The 15,000-nt window shown below is 54.9% G+C and overlaps 1 protein-coding gene across 1 annotated transcript; it reads right to left on the minus strand.

Annotated features, from left to right (window-relative positions):
- Window positions 1–8,019: 8,019 nt before the first annotated feature.
- LOC114814572 (retinol dehydrogenase 16-like) lies at window positions 8,020–13,037 on the minus strand. Its single transcript, XM_029072941.1, is given in 5 exon segments — window positions 8,020–8,339; window positions 8,552–8,715; window positions 9,547–9,589; window positions 9,592–9,804; window positions 12,327–13,037. Coding segments are annotated over 5 exon segments (1,086 nt in total). The 5' UTR covers window positions 12,673–13,037.
- Window positions 13,038–15,000: the final 1,963 nt, after the last annotated feature.

The following is a 15,000-nucleotide window of genomic DNA, read 5'->3' on the forward strand; positions in this document are numbered from 1 at the left end:
CGGGACGGGAGGGGGGATGCCAGGGATGGGGAGCCGGGAACGGAGCGGGGGAAAGGACAGGACCGGACGAAGGCCCAGGGGCGAGGGCCGGGGGGGTGGGATCGGGGCTCCGGAGCCGTAGAAACCCGGGCCCGTCGGGTCGCCGGAGCCAAATGACGGCAGCGCCCGCCCTCCTCTCTGGCTTGCGACAGCCCCTCCCCGGGGGGAGCGAGGGCGTCCCGGCCGGCTCCGAGGTGCAGCCGTCGCGGCGCGGGCAACCGGGGCGGGAAATTCCGGTCCGACTGGCCCCGGCGCCTCCCGTCCCGTCCCGTCCCGTCCCGTCTGCCTCCCTCCCTCCCTCCCTCGCCCTGAGCGGCCGCCGGGGCGGTGGGCCGGGGGACGCGGGCGTCGGCTGGGGAGAACCGGCCCATAGCAGGGGGCCGGGCCGATAATCATCATCCTCCTCATCATCATGGTATTTGTTAAGCCCTTCCTATGTGCCAAGCGCTGTTCTAAGCGCTGGGGGAGATAGGTCATCAGGTGGTCCCACGGGGGGCTTACAGCCTCCATCCCCATTTTCCAGATGAGGGAACTGAGGCCCAGAGAAGCGAAGTGATTTGCCCAGAGTCACCCGGCTGACAAGCGGCGGGGCCGGGATTGGAACCCATGACTTCGGACTCCCATGTTCGGGCTCTTGCCACTATGCCACGCTGCTTCTCCTGCCCGGGGGGGCGGGGCCGAGAGCAGGGGGAGGGGCCGAAGAAGAGGGGGCGGGCCGATAATGATAATAACGATGGTATCTGTTAAACGCTTCCTATGTGCCAAGCACTGTTCTAAGCGCTGGGGGAGATACAAGGTCATCAGGTGATCCCACGGGGGACTCACAGCCTCCATCCCCATTTTCCAGATGAGGGAACTGAGACTCAGAGAAGTGAAGTGACTTGCCCGGAGTCACCCAGCTGACAAGCGGCAGAATGGGATTCGAACCCACGACCTCTGACTCCCAAGCCCGGGCTCTTGCCACTGAGCCTCGCTGCTTCTCTGTGCCAACCCATTCACTGCCACTGCCCACTCATACCAACCCACTCACCGCCCCACGCTTTCCCCTCACCCGTCGTTGCCCCCTCGCCCACACCCTCCTTCCCTCCCTCTCTCCACAGACCACCACTCTCCCCCGCTTCACAGACCTACTAAAACCACATCTCCCCCAGGAAGCCTTCCCTGACTAAGCTCCCATCCCTGTGCCCATTTTTCCATCCTCACTGCCTCACCCTCACACTTAATATTAAATAATAATTGTGGTATTAAGCACTTAGTATGCACTAATCACTGGGAGAAACTTATCCTCTCCTCTCTTGCCTTGATTATTGCCTCAGCCTCCTCGCTGACCTCCCTGCCTCCCGTCTCTCCCCACTCCAGTCCATACGTCGCACGGCTGCCCCGATCATTTTTCCAAATAAACTTTCAGTCTGTGTTTCCCCTGTCCTCAAGACCTTCCAGGGGTTGTCCATCCACCTCCGCATCAAACAAAAAATCCTTATCATTGGCTTTAAAGCCCTCAATCACCTCGCCCACTCCTACCTCGCCTCGTTATTCTCGCACTCCGACCCAGCCTGCACATTTCGCTCCTCTAATGCCAACCTACTCACTGTACCTTGTTCTCGTCTATCTCGCCACCGACCTCTCGCCTACGTCCTGCCTCTGGCCTGGAGCGCCCGCCTTTTTCATATACTCCAGACAATGACTCTCCCCACCTTCAAAGTCTTTTTGAAGACACATCTCCTCCAAGAGGCCTTCCCTGGCTAAGCCCCCCCCTGCCGTTTCCTCCTTTCCCATTCCCCTCAGCATCACCCTGATTTGCCCTCTTTACACACCACCCTCACCAGCCCCACAGCACTCAAGTACATATGATGACACCCAAATCTACATCTCCTCCCCTGTTCTCTCCTCCTCCCTTCAGGCTCGTATCTCTTCCTGCCTCCAGGACGTCTCCAACCTGGATGTCTGCCCGCCACCTGAAACACAACATTTTCAAAACTGAGCTCCTTATCTTCCCTCCCAAACCTTGTCCTCTTCTTGACTTCCCTGTCACTGTGGACTGCATGACCATCCTTCCCGTCTCACATACCCGCAACCTTGGTGTCATTCTTGACTCAGCTCTCTCATTCACCCCACACATCCAATCCATCACCAACGCCTGCCGGTCTCATCTTTATAGTATCGCCAAGATCCGCCCTTTCCTCTCCATCCAAACGGCTATAGTGCTGGTACAAGCTCTCGTAATAACCCGACTGGATTATTGTGTCAGCCTTCTCTCTGATCTCCCCTCCTCCAGTCTCTCCCCACTCCAGTCTATTCTTCTTTCCCCTGACTGGATCATCTTCCTACAGAAATGCTCTGGGCATGTCACTACCATCCTCAAAAACCTCCAGTGGTTGCCTATCAAACTTTGAACGAAACAAAAACTCTTCACACTTGGCTTCAAAGCTCTCCATAACCTTGCCCCCTCCTCCCTCACCTCCCTTCTCTCTTTCCACTGCCCACCCTGTATACTCAGCTCTTCTGCTGCTCACCTCCTCAGTATCCCCCCTTCACGCCTGTCCTCCCCTCGACCCTGGCCCACGTCCTACCGCTGTCCTGGAATGCCCTCCCTCCTCACCTCTGCCAAACTCTCTTCCCCTCTTCAAAGCCCTCCTGAGAGCTCACCTCCAAGAGGCCTTCCCAGACTGAGCTACCCTTTTTCCCTCTGCTCCCCCTCCACCCTCTGCTCCTCCCCCTTCCCTCTTCACCTCCCCTCAGCTGAGCCCCCTTTCCCTCTGCTCCTCCCCCCCATTCCCCCTTCCCTTCCACTCAGCACTGTGCTCATGTGTATATATTATTACCCTATTTATTTTGTTAATGAGGTGTACATCTCCTTGATTCTATTTCTCGTGATAATGTTGTCTTGTTTTTGTTTTGTTCTGTTTTGCTCTGCTGTCTGTCTCCCCCGATTAGACTGTGAGCCCATCATTGGACAGGGATTGTCTCTATCTGTTGCCGAATTGTACATTCTAAGCGATTAGTACCGTGCTCTGCACATAGTAAACGCTCAATAAATACTATTGAATGAATTAATTCATTTCTATTAACGTCTGTTCCACTCCCACACACTGTAAGCTTGTTTGGACAGTGAATGCATCTGTTATTTTATTGTGAGGCACTCTCCCAATTGCTTAGTACAATGCCCTACACACCGTCAGTGCTCAGTAAATACGATTGATTGATTGACACACGATAATCAGGTCAGACAGGCAGACAAACAGGCCTGTCCCACATTGGGTTGAAGGTCTAAGCAGGAGGATAAACTGGTGTTGAATTCCCATTTTACAGAAATTGAAGCACAGAGAAATTTAATAATAATAATAATAATGTTGGTATTTGTTAAGCGCTTACTATGTGCCAAGCACTGTTCTAAGCGCTGGGGTAGACATAGGGGAATCAGGTTGTCCCACGTGGGGCTCACAGTCTTAATCCCCATTTTACAGATGAGGGAACTGAGGCACAGAGAAGTTAAGTGACTTGCCCACAGTCACACAGCCGACAAGTGGCAGAGCTGGGATTCGAACTCATGAGCCCTGACTCCAAAGCCCATGCTCTTTCCACTGAGCCACGCTGCTTCTCTAATGTTGGTATTTGTTAAGCGCTTACTATGTGCCGAGCACTGTTCTAAGAGCTGGGGTAGACATAGGGGAATCAGGTTGTCCCACATGGGGCTCACAGTCTTAATCCCCATTTTACAGATGAGGGAACTGAGGCACAGAGAAGTTAAGTGACTTGCCCACAGTCACACAGCCGACAAGTGGCAGAGCTGGGATTCGAACTCATGAGCCCTGACTCCAAAGCCCATGCTCTTTCCACTGAGCCACGCTGCTTCTTCTTAATAGCTTGCCCAAGGTCACACAACAGACAAGGGGCATAGTCGGGATTAGAACCCAGGTCTCCTGACTCCATCAGACTATACTGCTGCATAGTCGGGATTAGAACCCAGGTCTCCTGACTCCATCAGACTATACTGCTTCACTTTGCCCCTCCCTCTGAGCACTTAAGGTGTTTATCCTCACCCTTATTCCTTACCCTCGCCCTCACACCACTATGGTACAAACCCTTAAATTAGATCTGTGCTTGGATCTGTGACCTCTGGGCATCGGTTAGTCACCCCATCCTCAGCCCCACAGCACTTATGTACATATCTTTTAAATTACAAAGATATGTCATTACAAATTACACATCTATTTATTTGCCTTGTCTGTCTCCAGCTCTAGACTGTAAGCTCATTATGGGCTAGGGAACGTGCCTACTAATTCTGCGTATTCTAATTTCCCAAACTCTTAATTCAGTGCTCTGCACAGAGTAAGCACGCACATGGCCTAGTGGGTAGTGTATGGACCTGGGAGTCAGAAGGACCTGAGTTCTAATCTCCCCTCTGCCACTTGTCTGCTGTGTGACCTTGGGCAAGTCATTTCACTTCCCCTGTGCCTCCATTACCTCCTCTCGAGACTGGGAGCTCTGTGTGAGACAGGGACTGCGTCCAACCCCATTATCTTCTATCTACCTGAGGGCTTAGTACTGTGCCTGGCACATGGTAATAACTTAACAGGTACCACAATTATTATTAATAATAAATGGCATTGATTGATTGATTGGGTTGCTTCCCTTTCCTGTCATGTAGTTTAATGTCTGTCTCCCTGACTCGACTGTAGCCAGGCAGTTAGTCAAAAATCTCCCATGGTTGCCTCTTCGCCTCTGTATCAAACAAAAGCTCTTCACCATTAGCTTTAAAGTAGTCGATCACCTTGCCCCCTCCTACCTCACCTCACTTCTCTCCTGCTACAACCCAGCCCGCACACTTCGCTCCTCTAATGCTCACTTTCTCACTGGGCCTCCATCTGTCTCACCACTGATCCCCTCGCCCATGTCCTACCTCTGGCCTGGGAAGCTCTCCCTCCTCAAATCCCACTGGCAATAACTCTGCCACGTTTCAAAGCCTAATTAAAGGCACATCTCCTCCAAAAGGCCTTCTCTGATTAAGCCCTCTTTTCCTCTTCCACTCCCTTCAAGTCGCCTTGACTTGCTCCCTTGACTCATCCTTTTCTCCCAGCCCCACAGCACATGTATATATCTATAATTTATTTGTATTGATGTCTGTCTCCCCACCTCTAGACCATGAGCTCGTTGTGGGCAGGGAATGTCACAGTTCATTTTTGTTTTATACTTTCCCAAGAGCTTAGTACAGTGCTTTGCACACAGTAAGCGCCCGGTACATTCGGTTGATAAATACAAGTGAATGAATGAATGAATGAATAACTGTAAATTCCTTGAGCCCAGGGATGGTGTCTACCAACTGTATCGTGTTCTACCCCTCCAAACACTTCTACCACTCCAACCACTCTCACACTCTCTCCCCCTGCAAATCTGTACCACTCCCCCACAGAGACCTACGCTCTCTCGATCCCATCCATCTCTCCGAAAGCATCTCTCCCCACCTTGCCCTCGTGTCCTCTCTGCCTACTCTCTATCAGGTTTCTGCTCTCAACTCCACCCTCTCTACTCTTCTCAACTCACTCGCCCCCCTTTCCCTCTGCCGCTCTCACTCCACTAACCCACAGCCCTGGGTCACTGCCTCTGTCCGCCTCCTACGCTCTTAGGCTCGAGCTACTGAGCGCTGCTGGCAAAGGTCCAAGCACCAAGCCAACCTTATCCATTTCAATTTTATCCTTTCCTGCCTTAACTCTGCCCTCTCCTCCGCCAGGCAAAACTACTTTTCTTCCCTCATTGACACCCATGCTCGTCACCCCCGCCAATTGTTCCGGACCTTTAATTCTCTCCTCAGGCCCCCTGTTCCTCCCCCTCCCCCATCCCTCACCCCCAACGATCTGGCCACCTACTTCATCACGAAAATTAACACAATCAGGTCTGAGTTCCCCAAAGTCACCCCTCCCCCTTCTGACTCCCCCCTCCCCACCCTCTCCCCTACTTTCCCTTCTTTCCCCGCAGTATCCTCAGAGGAGCTCTCCTCCCTCCTCTCAAGTGCCACCCCCTCCACCTATGCTTCGGACCCCGTTCCCACTCACTTTATAAAAACCAACGCCCCTTCCCTCCTCCCCTCCTTAACTTCTATCTTTAACTGCTCACTCTCCAATGGCTTCTTCCCCTCTGCCTTCAAACATGCCCATGTCTCCCCCATCCTAAAAAAACCCTCTCTCGACCCCACTTCCCCTTCCAGTTATCGCCCTATCTCCCTACTACTCTTCCTTTCCAAGCTCCTAGAATGAGTCGTCTACACTCGCTGCCTAGAATTCCTTAACTCCAATTCTCTCCTGGACCCCCTCCGATCTGGCTTCTGTCCCCTCCACTCTACCGAGACTGCTCTCTCAAAGGTCACCCATGACCTCCTTCTTGCCAAATCCAAAGGCTCCTACTCTATCTTAATCCTCCTTGACCTCTCAGCTGCCTTTGACACTGTAGACCATCCCCTTCTCCTCCACACCTTATCTCACCTTGGCTTCACAGACTCCGTCCTCTCCTGGTTCTCCTCTTATCTTTCTGGCCATTCGTTCTCAGTCTCCTTCGCAGGCTCCTCCTCCCTCTCCCATCCTCTAATTGTAGGAGTTCCTCAAGGGTCAGTTCTCGGCCCTCTTCTGTTCTCCATCTACACTCACTTCCTTAGTGGACTCATTCGCTCTCACAGCTTCAACTCTCATCTCTATGCAGATGACACTCAAATCTACATCTCTGCCCCTGTCCTCTCCCCCTCCCTGCAGGCTGGTATCTCCTCCTGCTTCCAGGACGTCTCTACCTGGATGTCTGCCCACCACCTAAAACTCATCATATACAAAACTGAGCTCCTTCTCTTCCGTCCCAAGCCCTGTCCTCTTCCTGACTTCCCCATCACTGTGGATGGTACGACCATCCTTCCCGTCTCTCAAGCCCGCAACCTTGGTGTTATCCTTGACTCAGCTCTCTCACTCACCCCACACATCCAATCCATCACCAACACCTGCCGGTCTCACCTCTATAATATTGCCAAGATCCACCCTTTCCTCTCCACCCGAATGGCTATTTTACTGGTACAGGCTCTCATAATATCCCGGCTGGATTATTGTGTCAGCCTTCTCTCTGATCTCCCTTCCTCCTGTCTCTCCCCGCTCCAGTCTATTCTGCATTCAACTGCCCAGTCTATCTTCCTGCAGAAACGCTCTGGGCATGTCACTCCCCTTCTTAAAAACCTCCAGTGGTTGCCTATCAACCTCCACATGAAACAAAAACTTCTCACTCTAGGCTTCAAGGCTCTCCATCACCTTGCCCCCTCCTACCTCTCCTCCCTTCTCTCTTTCTACTGCCCACCCCATAGGCTCCACTCCTCTGCCGCCCACCTCCTCACCTATCCCGCCGCCGACCCCTGGCCCACATCCTCCTGCTGTCCTGAAATGCCCTCCCTCCTCACCTCCACCAAACTCTCTTCTCCTCTTCAAAGCCATACTGAGAGCTCACCTCCTCCAAGAGGCCTTCCCAGACTGAGCTTCCCCTTTTCCCTCTGCTCCCTCTCTGCCCCCGCCTTTCACCTCCCCTCAGCTAAGCCCCCTTTCCCCCCCTTCCCTCTGCTTCTCCCCCTCTCTCTTCCCCTCCCTTCAGCACTGTGCTCGTCCGCTCATTTGTATACATTTTTATTACTCTATTTATTTTGTTAATGAGATGTACATCCACTTGATTCTATTTATTGCTATTGTTTTTGTCCGTCTGTCCCCCCTATTAGACTGTAAACCCGTTAATGGGCAGGGATTGTCTCTATCTGTTGCCGAATTGTATATTCCAAGCGCTTAGTACAGTGCTCTGCACAGAGTAAGTGCTCAATAAATGTTATTGAATGAATGAATGATATGGTGTGGTGAGCGCGTAACACATGCTACTGATTTAGGTCATCAGGTGCAGTCCTCTGAATCCAGGCCATGTTCTGGGGGAGGAGAGAGGAATGGGGAGGTGATTCTGTTCCTTATACCGGAATTACTGGGGAGGGACTCCTGGGGCAGGGGCGCCCCCCATCTCCCCTCCCCAGGTCACCGGAAGGTCTTCGCTGGGAGGAGTCGGGTAGGGCGGGTCGGGGGCCCCCTCCCCCTGCTCCCGGCGGGGTAAGAACCAGAGGACCAGTTGGTCAACCAGAGAGGTGGGCAGGTAGGACAGGGGCAGGTAGATGAGCTTGGCGTCCCAGCCGGCCGAGTAGCGAATGCGCGGGTGGCGGGAGGTCAGCGCGTGGGCTATGCAACTGGTCACCAGGGTCAGGTTCGAGTTGCTCCATTTCTCTATCATCCTGATCCTGCGGAGCTCTGCAGAGGGGGCCGTGACACGGGGGCTTAACCCCCGTGGGGCAGGATCGGGTGAAAATTCGCTCGCGGCTCCGCCCACATCCCCCGAATCAAACAACCCGCCACCTGATTTCCCTGATTCTGGAGCCCCTGCCCCGGTGACGCCGGCGGCGCCGGTCTCCCGGCGGCCGGAGCAGGGCAGGGCCCGGGAGGGGGTGGTCCTCGTCACTCACGGGAGTCCAGGAAGCTCTGGCCGAAGTTGTGACGGACCGCGGTAGGGGCACGGGCCCACGCCTGCCGCAGATTGTCCTCCACGGCCATCGGGTCCAAGATGGGCGTTTGGAAATGGCCCGGCTCGATCAGCACCCCCTTTACCCCTAAAGGCAGGATCTCTCGGCTGCAGAGATGGGCCGGGGAGGGGGGAAGGAGGGGGTGGGGAAGGTGTGAGGATCGCCACCTCCCTGCCACCCCTCTCCTGGGCCACTGCGGGATCCCTCTGTGGGCTGAGAGGAGCTGGGAGATCGAGGCTGAGGGGGCGGGAGGATGGGGAAGCAGCGTGGCCGAGTGGATAGAGCACGGGCCTGAGAGTCAGGAAGACGTGGGTTCTCATCCCGGCTCTGCCACTTATCTGCTGGGTGACCTTGCCAAATCACTTCACTTCTCAGGACCTTGGTTACCTCCTCTGTAAAATGGGGCTTAAGACTGTGAGCCCTCATCTGGGACAGGGACTGTGTCCAACCTGATTAGCTTGGATCTACTCCAGCACCTAGAACAGTGCTTGACACATAGTAAGCACTTAGCAAATACCATTATTATTATTATTATTATTATCATAAAATGGGGGCAGGGCTGAACCACCCCATAGACTGGGAAGAGGCCGGCGGAGGGCGGGGGTGGGGTGGGGGTGGGGGTAGCGGGTCTCACCACAGGAGGGGAGAAAGCTGGGGTGGGTAGGGGGCGGGGCTAGCCCACACCATGATGGTAGTGGTGGTATTTGTTTTGCTCTTATTCTGTGCCAAGCACTGTTCTAAGCACCGAGGAAGATACAAGCTAATCAGGTTGGACACAGTCCCTGTCCCACATGGGGCTCACGCTCTTAATCCTCATTTTACAGATGAGGAAACTGAGGTCCAAAGTAGTGAAGTGACTTGCCCTAGGTCACACAGCAGACACGTAGGGTGGAACAGGTTGAGGTGGTGGAGGGGGGCCGGGGCGGGCGGTGTCTCACCGCAAGCTGTCCGAGAAGGCTTCCACGCCAAACGTGGAGACACGTAGCCACCGCCAAAGATGGACAGGTGGCCCAAGACGCTGGACACATTGACGATGCGGCCTCGGGCCCTCTTGACCAGGGGCAGCGGGTTGAGTGTTACGTCGATCAGCCCCAGGAGGTTGACATCCAGCACCTTGGCGAAGTCTTCCTTGGTCAGCCACTCGTTGGGGGTCACCGGATTGGCGATGCCCGCGTTGTTCACCAGGCCCCAGAGCCCTGCCATCAGGCCGCCGGGGTCATCCCTGGCCCACCTATGCCTCCACGCCCCCACCCCCAGGCGGGGTCTCCGGGGAGGAGGACATCCCCACCCCCTTCCTTCCACAGTTTCCCCAGCCCATGACCTGACCCTAAACCTCCCCATTCAGGTGGTCTACATGAATCACCCAGACTGCAGGCTCCTCGAGGGCAGGGCAGGGGAGGGGACATGTCTTCTCAGGCTCCCAAGCAGGTAGCCCAGTGCTCTGCCCCCAGTTACCATTCAACCAATGCCACTGATTGATTGATTGACATCTCCTTCCCGCGGGCCCACCTGGGCCTCCTGCTGTGCCCGGAGAGTTCGCCCCCCCCCCAGTCCTCTCACCCGCCTGCAGTCTGGGGAAGGGCTGTGCCCTGGGTGCCTCGCCAGCTCCCACCTGACTGTACGTCCTCTGAGAGCAGGGAACTTATATCCCGGGTTCTTCACTGCCTTCTTCTGGACCCCGTTAACTCAGCAGCAGTGCCGGAGGCCAGGGGCAATGGGAAGGGTGGGTCAAGGTGGGGAGAAGCCAGGGTGAGGCCCATCCTGTGGAGACGGCTCTTCGGATGGGCCTCCTCCCTCCAGTTTTTTTTTTTTTTTTGGCATTTGGTAAGTGCTTGCCAGTGTGCCAGGCATTGTCCTAAAGTGCTGGGGTAGATAAAAGATCATCAGGTTGGACCCTGTCTGTGTTCCTAATGGGGCTGATAGTCCTCACCCCCATTCTACGGTTGAGGAAATTGAGGCACAGGAAGTTAAGTGATTTGCCCAAGGTCACACAGCAGACAAGAGAAGTAGCATGGCCTAGCGGAAAGAGCATCAGGCCGGGGAGTCAGAGGACCTGGGTTCTAATCTCAGCTCTGCCAATTGCTTGTCGTGTGACCGTAGGACAAGTCACCTAACTTCTCTGTGCCTCAGTTTCCTCAACTGTAGAATGGGGATTAAATACCTGTTCTCCCTCCTGCTTAGACTGTGAGCCCCCTGTGGGACAGGGACTCTATCTGACCTAATTAACTCGTATCTATCCCAGTATTTAGAAGAGTGTTTGACACATAATAAACACATATTTATAAAGTGTTTGCAATAAACAAATACCATAAAAAGAGTGGTATGGCCGGGATTAGAACCCAGGTCCTCCTGATTCCCAGGCCTGTGCTCTAACCAGTGGCCCACAGTGCTTCTCTCTCTCAGTCTTCTCTTCCCTGGGCTGGACACCCCAACCCTTCTCCCCATCCAACCTCTCCTGTACACCTTTTCCTCCAAGAGTTGAATAATAATAATAATTCCATCACTACTATTACTACTACTACTAATTCTAATGTGCGTTGATGGCATTTGTTTGTTACGCACTTTACTATAATAATAATAATAATGTTGGTATTTGTTAAGCGCTTACTATGTGCCGAGCACTGTTCTAAGCGCTGGGGTAGACATAGGGGAATCAGATTGTCCCACGTGGGGCTCACAATCTTCATCCCCATTTTACAGATGAGGGAACTGAGGCACAGAGAAGTTAAGTGACTTGCCCACAGTCACACAGCCGACAAGTGGCAGAGCTGGGATTCGAACTCATGAGCCCTGACTCCAAAGCCCATGCTCTTTCCACTGAGCCACTATGTGCCAAGCACTGTTCTAAACGCTGGGGGAGATACAAGTTTATCAGATTTTCCCACTTGGGGCTCACAATCCTAATCCCCATTTTACAGATGAGGTAACTGAGGCACAGAGAAGTTAAGTGATTTGTCCAAGGTCACACAGCTGACCAGCTGACTGCTCCTTCTCCCCTCCCCGTCGCCCCTACTCCCTCCCTCTGCTCTACCCCCCTCCCCACCCCACAGCACTTGTGTATATATATGTACATATTTATTATTCTACTTATTTTATTAATGATGTGTATATATCTATAATTCTATTTAGTTATATTGATGCTATTGATGCCTGTCTACTTGTTTTGTTTTGTTTTGCTGTCTGTCTCCCCCCTTGTAGACTGTGAGACCGTTGTTGGTTAGGGATTGTCTCCATTTGTTGCCGAACTGTACTTTCCAAGTACTTAGTACAGTGCTCTGTACACAGTAAGTGCTCAATAAATACGACTGACTGACTGAATGAATGAATAAATGAAGGGGCGAAGCTGGGATTAGAACCCACAACCTCTGACTCCCAAGCCCGGGCTCTTTCCACTAAGCCACGCTGTGTTGAGTGTTTATTATGTGCCAAGCACTGTACTAAGTAAGTTCCGGGGTAAGTACAGAATATGGAAATCAGGTACAGTCACTGTCCCATAGCTGGCTCACCATCTAAGGGAAAAGTAGGACAGGTATTTCATCCTCATTTTACAGATGAGGAAACTGATCACACGACAGGGAAATGGTGGAGCCGGGATTAGAACACAGGTCCTCCAACTTCCAGGCCCAGGCTCTTCCACCAGGTCACCCTTCCCTCCTGGGGTTTCCACCCCCCCCCCCACCAACTCCCGGCAGTCGGGACGAGGGGCAGGGTGCCACACCTCGTTCGCCCACGGTCTCCTGGGCCCACCAGGCCGCCGCCCTGACGCTCTCGGGCCGGGTGACGTCCAGCAGCACGATCCGCAGCCTCCTGGACACCTCCCGCTGCAGCCGCTCAGCCCCGCGCTCCGTCAGGCAGGCGGCCAGCACCCGCAGCCCGCACTGGTCCAGCTGGGTGGCCAGCAGATGACCGAAGTCTGAGTCGCAGCCCGTGATGAGCACGAACCGGTTGTGCAGCTGCCCCACCATCTGTCGCTCCCGCTGCCAGCGCCACAGCACTGCCGCCGCCACCGCACACAGCCACAACCACAGCCACATGGTCCCCGCAGCCCCAGCCTGCCCCGGCATAGGCCGGGAGGCAAAGAGACGGACTGGGGAGACCAAGACAACTTGGAAGAAACAGAGACAGGAGGGGAGAGGCAGAAGCAGGTGGGGAGAGACAGAGACAAGGAGAGGCAGAGGTGGACGGGAGAGGCTAGGAGAGATTCTTTCCCAAGCGTTCAGTACAGTGCTCTGCACACAGCAAGCGCTTAACAAATATGATCGAACGAATGAAGGATGAATTGGGATTATGATTGAATGGATGAATGAATTCAATTACCATTGAACGAATGAATTGGTAGAAGCAGGGCCAGGAATGGGGAGACACTGAGGCAGAGCTGGGGAGAGACCGAGGAAGAGTCAGGGAGGGATGGAAGTGGAGAAGGGGAGAAGCAGGGGCAGAAATGGGAGAGGGTGAAGCAGAGATGGAGGAAGAGATGTGGAGAGACTGAGGGAGAGACTGAGGCAGAGACTGGGAGAGATGGAGGCAGCAACCCGGTGGCGGTGGTGTTCTGTTGCTGCAGTGTCATGGGGTTTGAGGTGGAGACAGGTCTGAACTTCGCTTGCATCATCTGGGCACAGGTCATACTTCTGGATGAATGGGCACTTGCCGTGCCCTGAGGCGTCAACAGACATTAGCCAGGCCGAATAGATGAGAAGCCCTCGGATCTTGGGCCAGGTGGACCCAGGGGAGCCCTTTCGCCCTTTGAGTCCCTCAAACCCGCCCCACCGCCCTACAGCCTGGTTGTGGGGACAGATTCCCCCCACAAAAGCGGGGGGCTCTGGCCAGATGGGGGCCGGACCCTGGGTCAGAGACCCCCGGGTGGAGCAGACCGGTGTCCCTGCCTACCTTGGTGTCACCATCACCTCAGAACCCACGACAGTAGGAGGGGCGAGTCGGCTGCGGGCCTGTTTGTTTGGCTTTGCCCCTGACCCCTGGTTTCCCCCGCTGAAGGGTCACTGCCCAGCCAGAGGCAGAGGAAGGGACGGGATGACCGTGGGTGGGGGCGGGGGGAGGACTCTTCTCTTACATTGGCTGTTCCCAGTTTCCCGATGGGCACCTTTTTTTCTTTTTAAATGGTATTGTTTAAGCACTTAGTATGTTCCAGGTGCTGTTCTAAGCACTGGGGAAGATACAAGCTAATCAGATTGGACACGGTTCCTGACCCATGTGGGGCTCACTGTCTTAATCCCCGTTTTACAACTGAGGTAACTGAGGCGCAGAGAAGTGAAGTGACTTGCCCGTGGTCATGCAGCAGACAAGTGGCAGAACCGGGACTGGAACCCAGGCCCTTCAGACTCCTAGGCGAATGGTCTATCCCTTAGGCCACGCTGCTTCTCTGACCTTTGCCCTACTCAGCTCTGCATGGCTTCTCTGCCCATCTCGGCCTGGGCTCCCCTCTGCCCCCTTGCTCCCCACCCCATATATCATTCATCCCCCACCCTCTCTATGCCCAGCCCTAGCCTGCAGCTCTGGCCCCCGGCCCCAGCCCCCCACCCCCAGGGCCCCGGCCCCTGCCCCGGACCCCCTCTCTCCATCAGACCCTTTCCTTCCTCTCCGACTGCTGACGCTTTGCGCTCCGACTCGCAAAAACGCTGAGCCAAATTTCCCGTAATTGTTGTGCTCGTCCGAGGCGGGTCCCTGCCCGACCCCCTCCCCCAAATCCTCCCCACCCCTTTCTCTCCCCCACCCTTCTCCCAGCCTCCTCCCCAGGGCCCCGCCTAACACCCATCCCAGCCAACCCCTCTTCTACAAATTCCCTTTCCCACCAAAACTCCTTTCTTCCCCCTTCCCTTAATCCCCTCTGCCCAACTCCCCTCCTCCCAGAGGGGCCCCACTCCTGCCGGGCTGCCGGCTCAGGACACCACGGCCCGTTCCGGGTGGGGCCGTGTGAAAGTGGTTTAAATCGCAGCAAGACGGTTGAGGGTTAGACTCGGGGGAGAACTGACTTTAGGCAGGGGATGCTGGTCATCGGATGCCTCTCCCTGCTCCCCGCCACCCAACCCTTACCCTTCTTCCGTTACCACATCTGGCACTCAGGACTGACCCAAAGTATCTGTGGGGGCTGGTAGACAGGGGACAAGTTTCGGAGCTAAGCCATGAGGGTCTGCTTCGGAGGGAGGTTGGGGGGCAAGGAGGGGGGGTGGGTGGTCCCAGTGAAGGTGCTGGGCCCACGACACCCCCACTCCCCTGCCAAGACCCACTCCCCCGCTCCCCCACCCCCCAACCGTCCCCGATGGGGCCTCTGGCCCCTGAGGATATCGGACCTCGATGTCCGTTTCCTGGCCGGGGCTGGGCCTGCGGAAACAGCCTGACGGTCCTCCCCTGCCCCTCCCCCTCCCCCCACTGCCAGG

Source organism: Ornithorhynchus anatinus, chromosome 10, assembly GCF_004115215.2.
Source record: "Ornithorhynchus anatinus isolate Pmale09 chromosome 10, mOrnAna1.pri.v4, whole genome shotgun sequence".
NCBI classification, from domain to species: Eukaryota; Metazoa; Chordata; class Mammalia; order Monotremata; family Ornithorhynchidae; genus Ornithorhynchus; species Ornithorhynchus anatinus.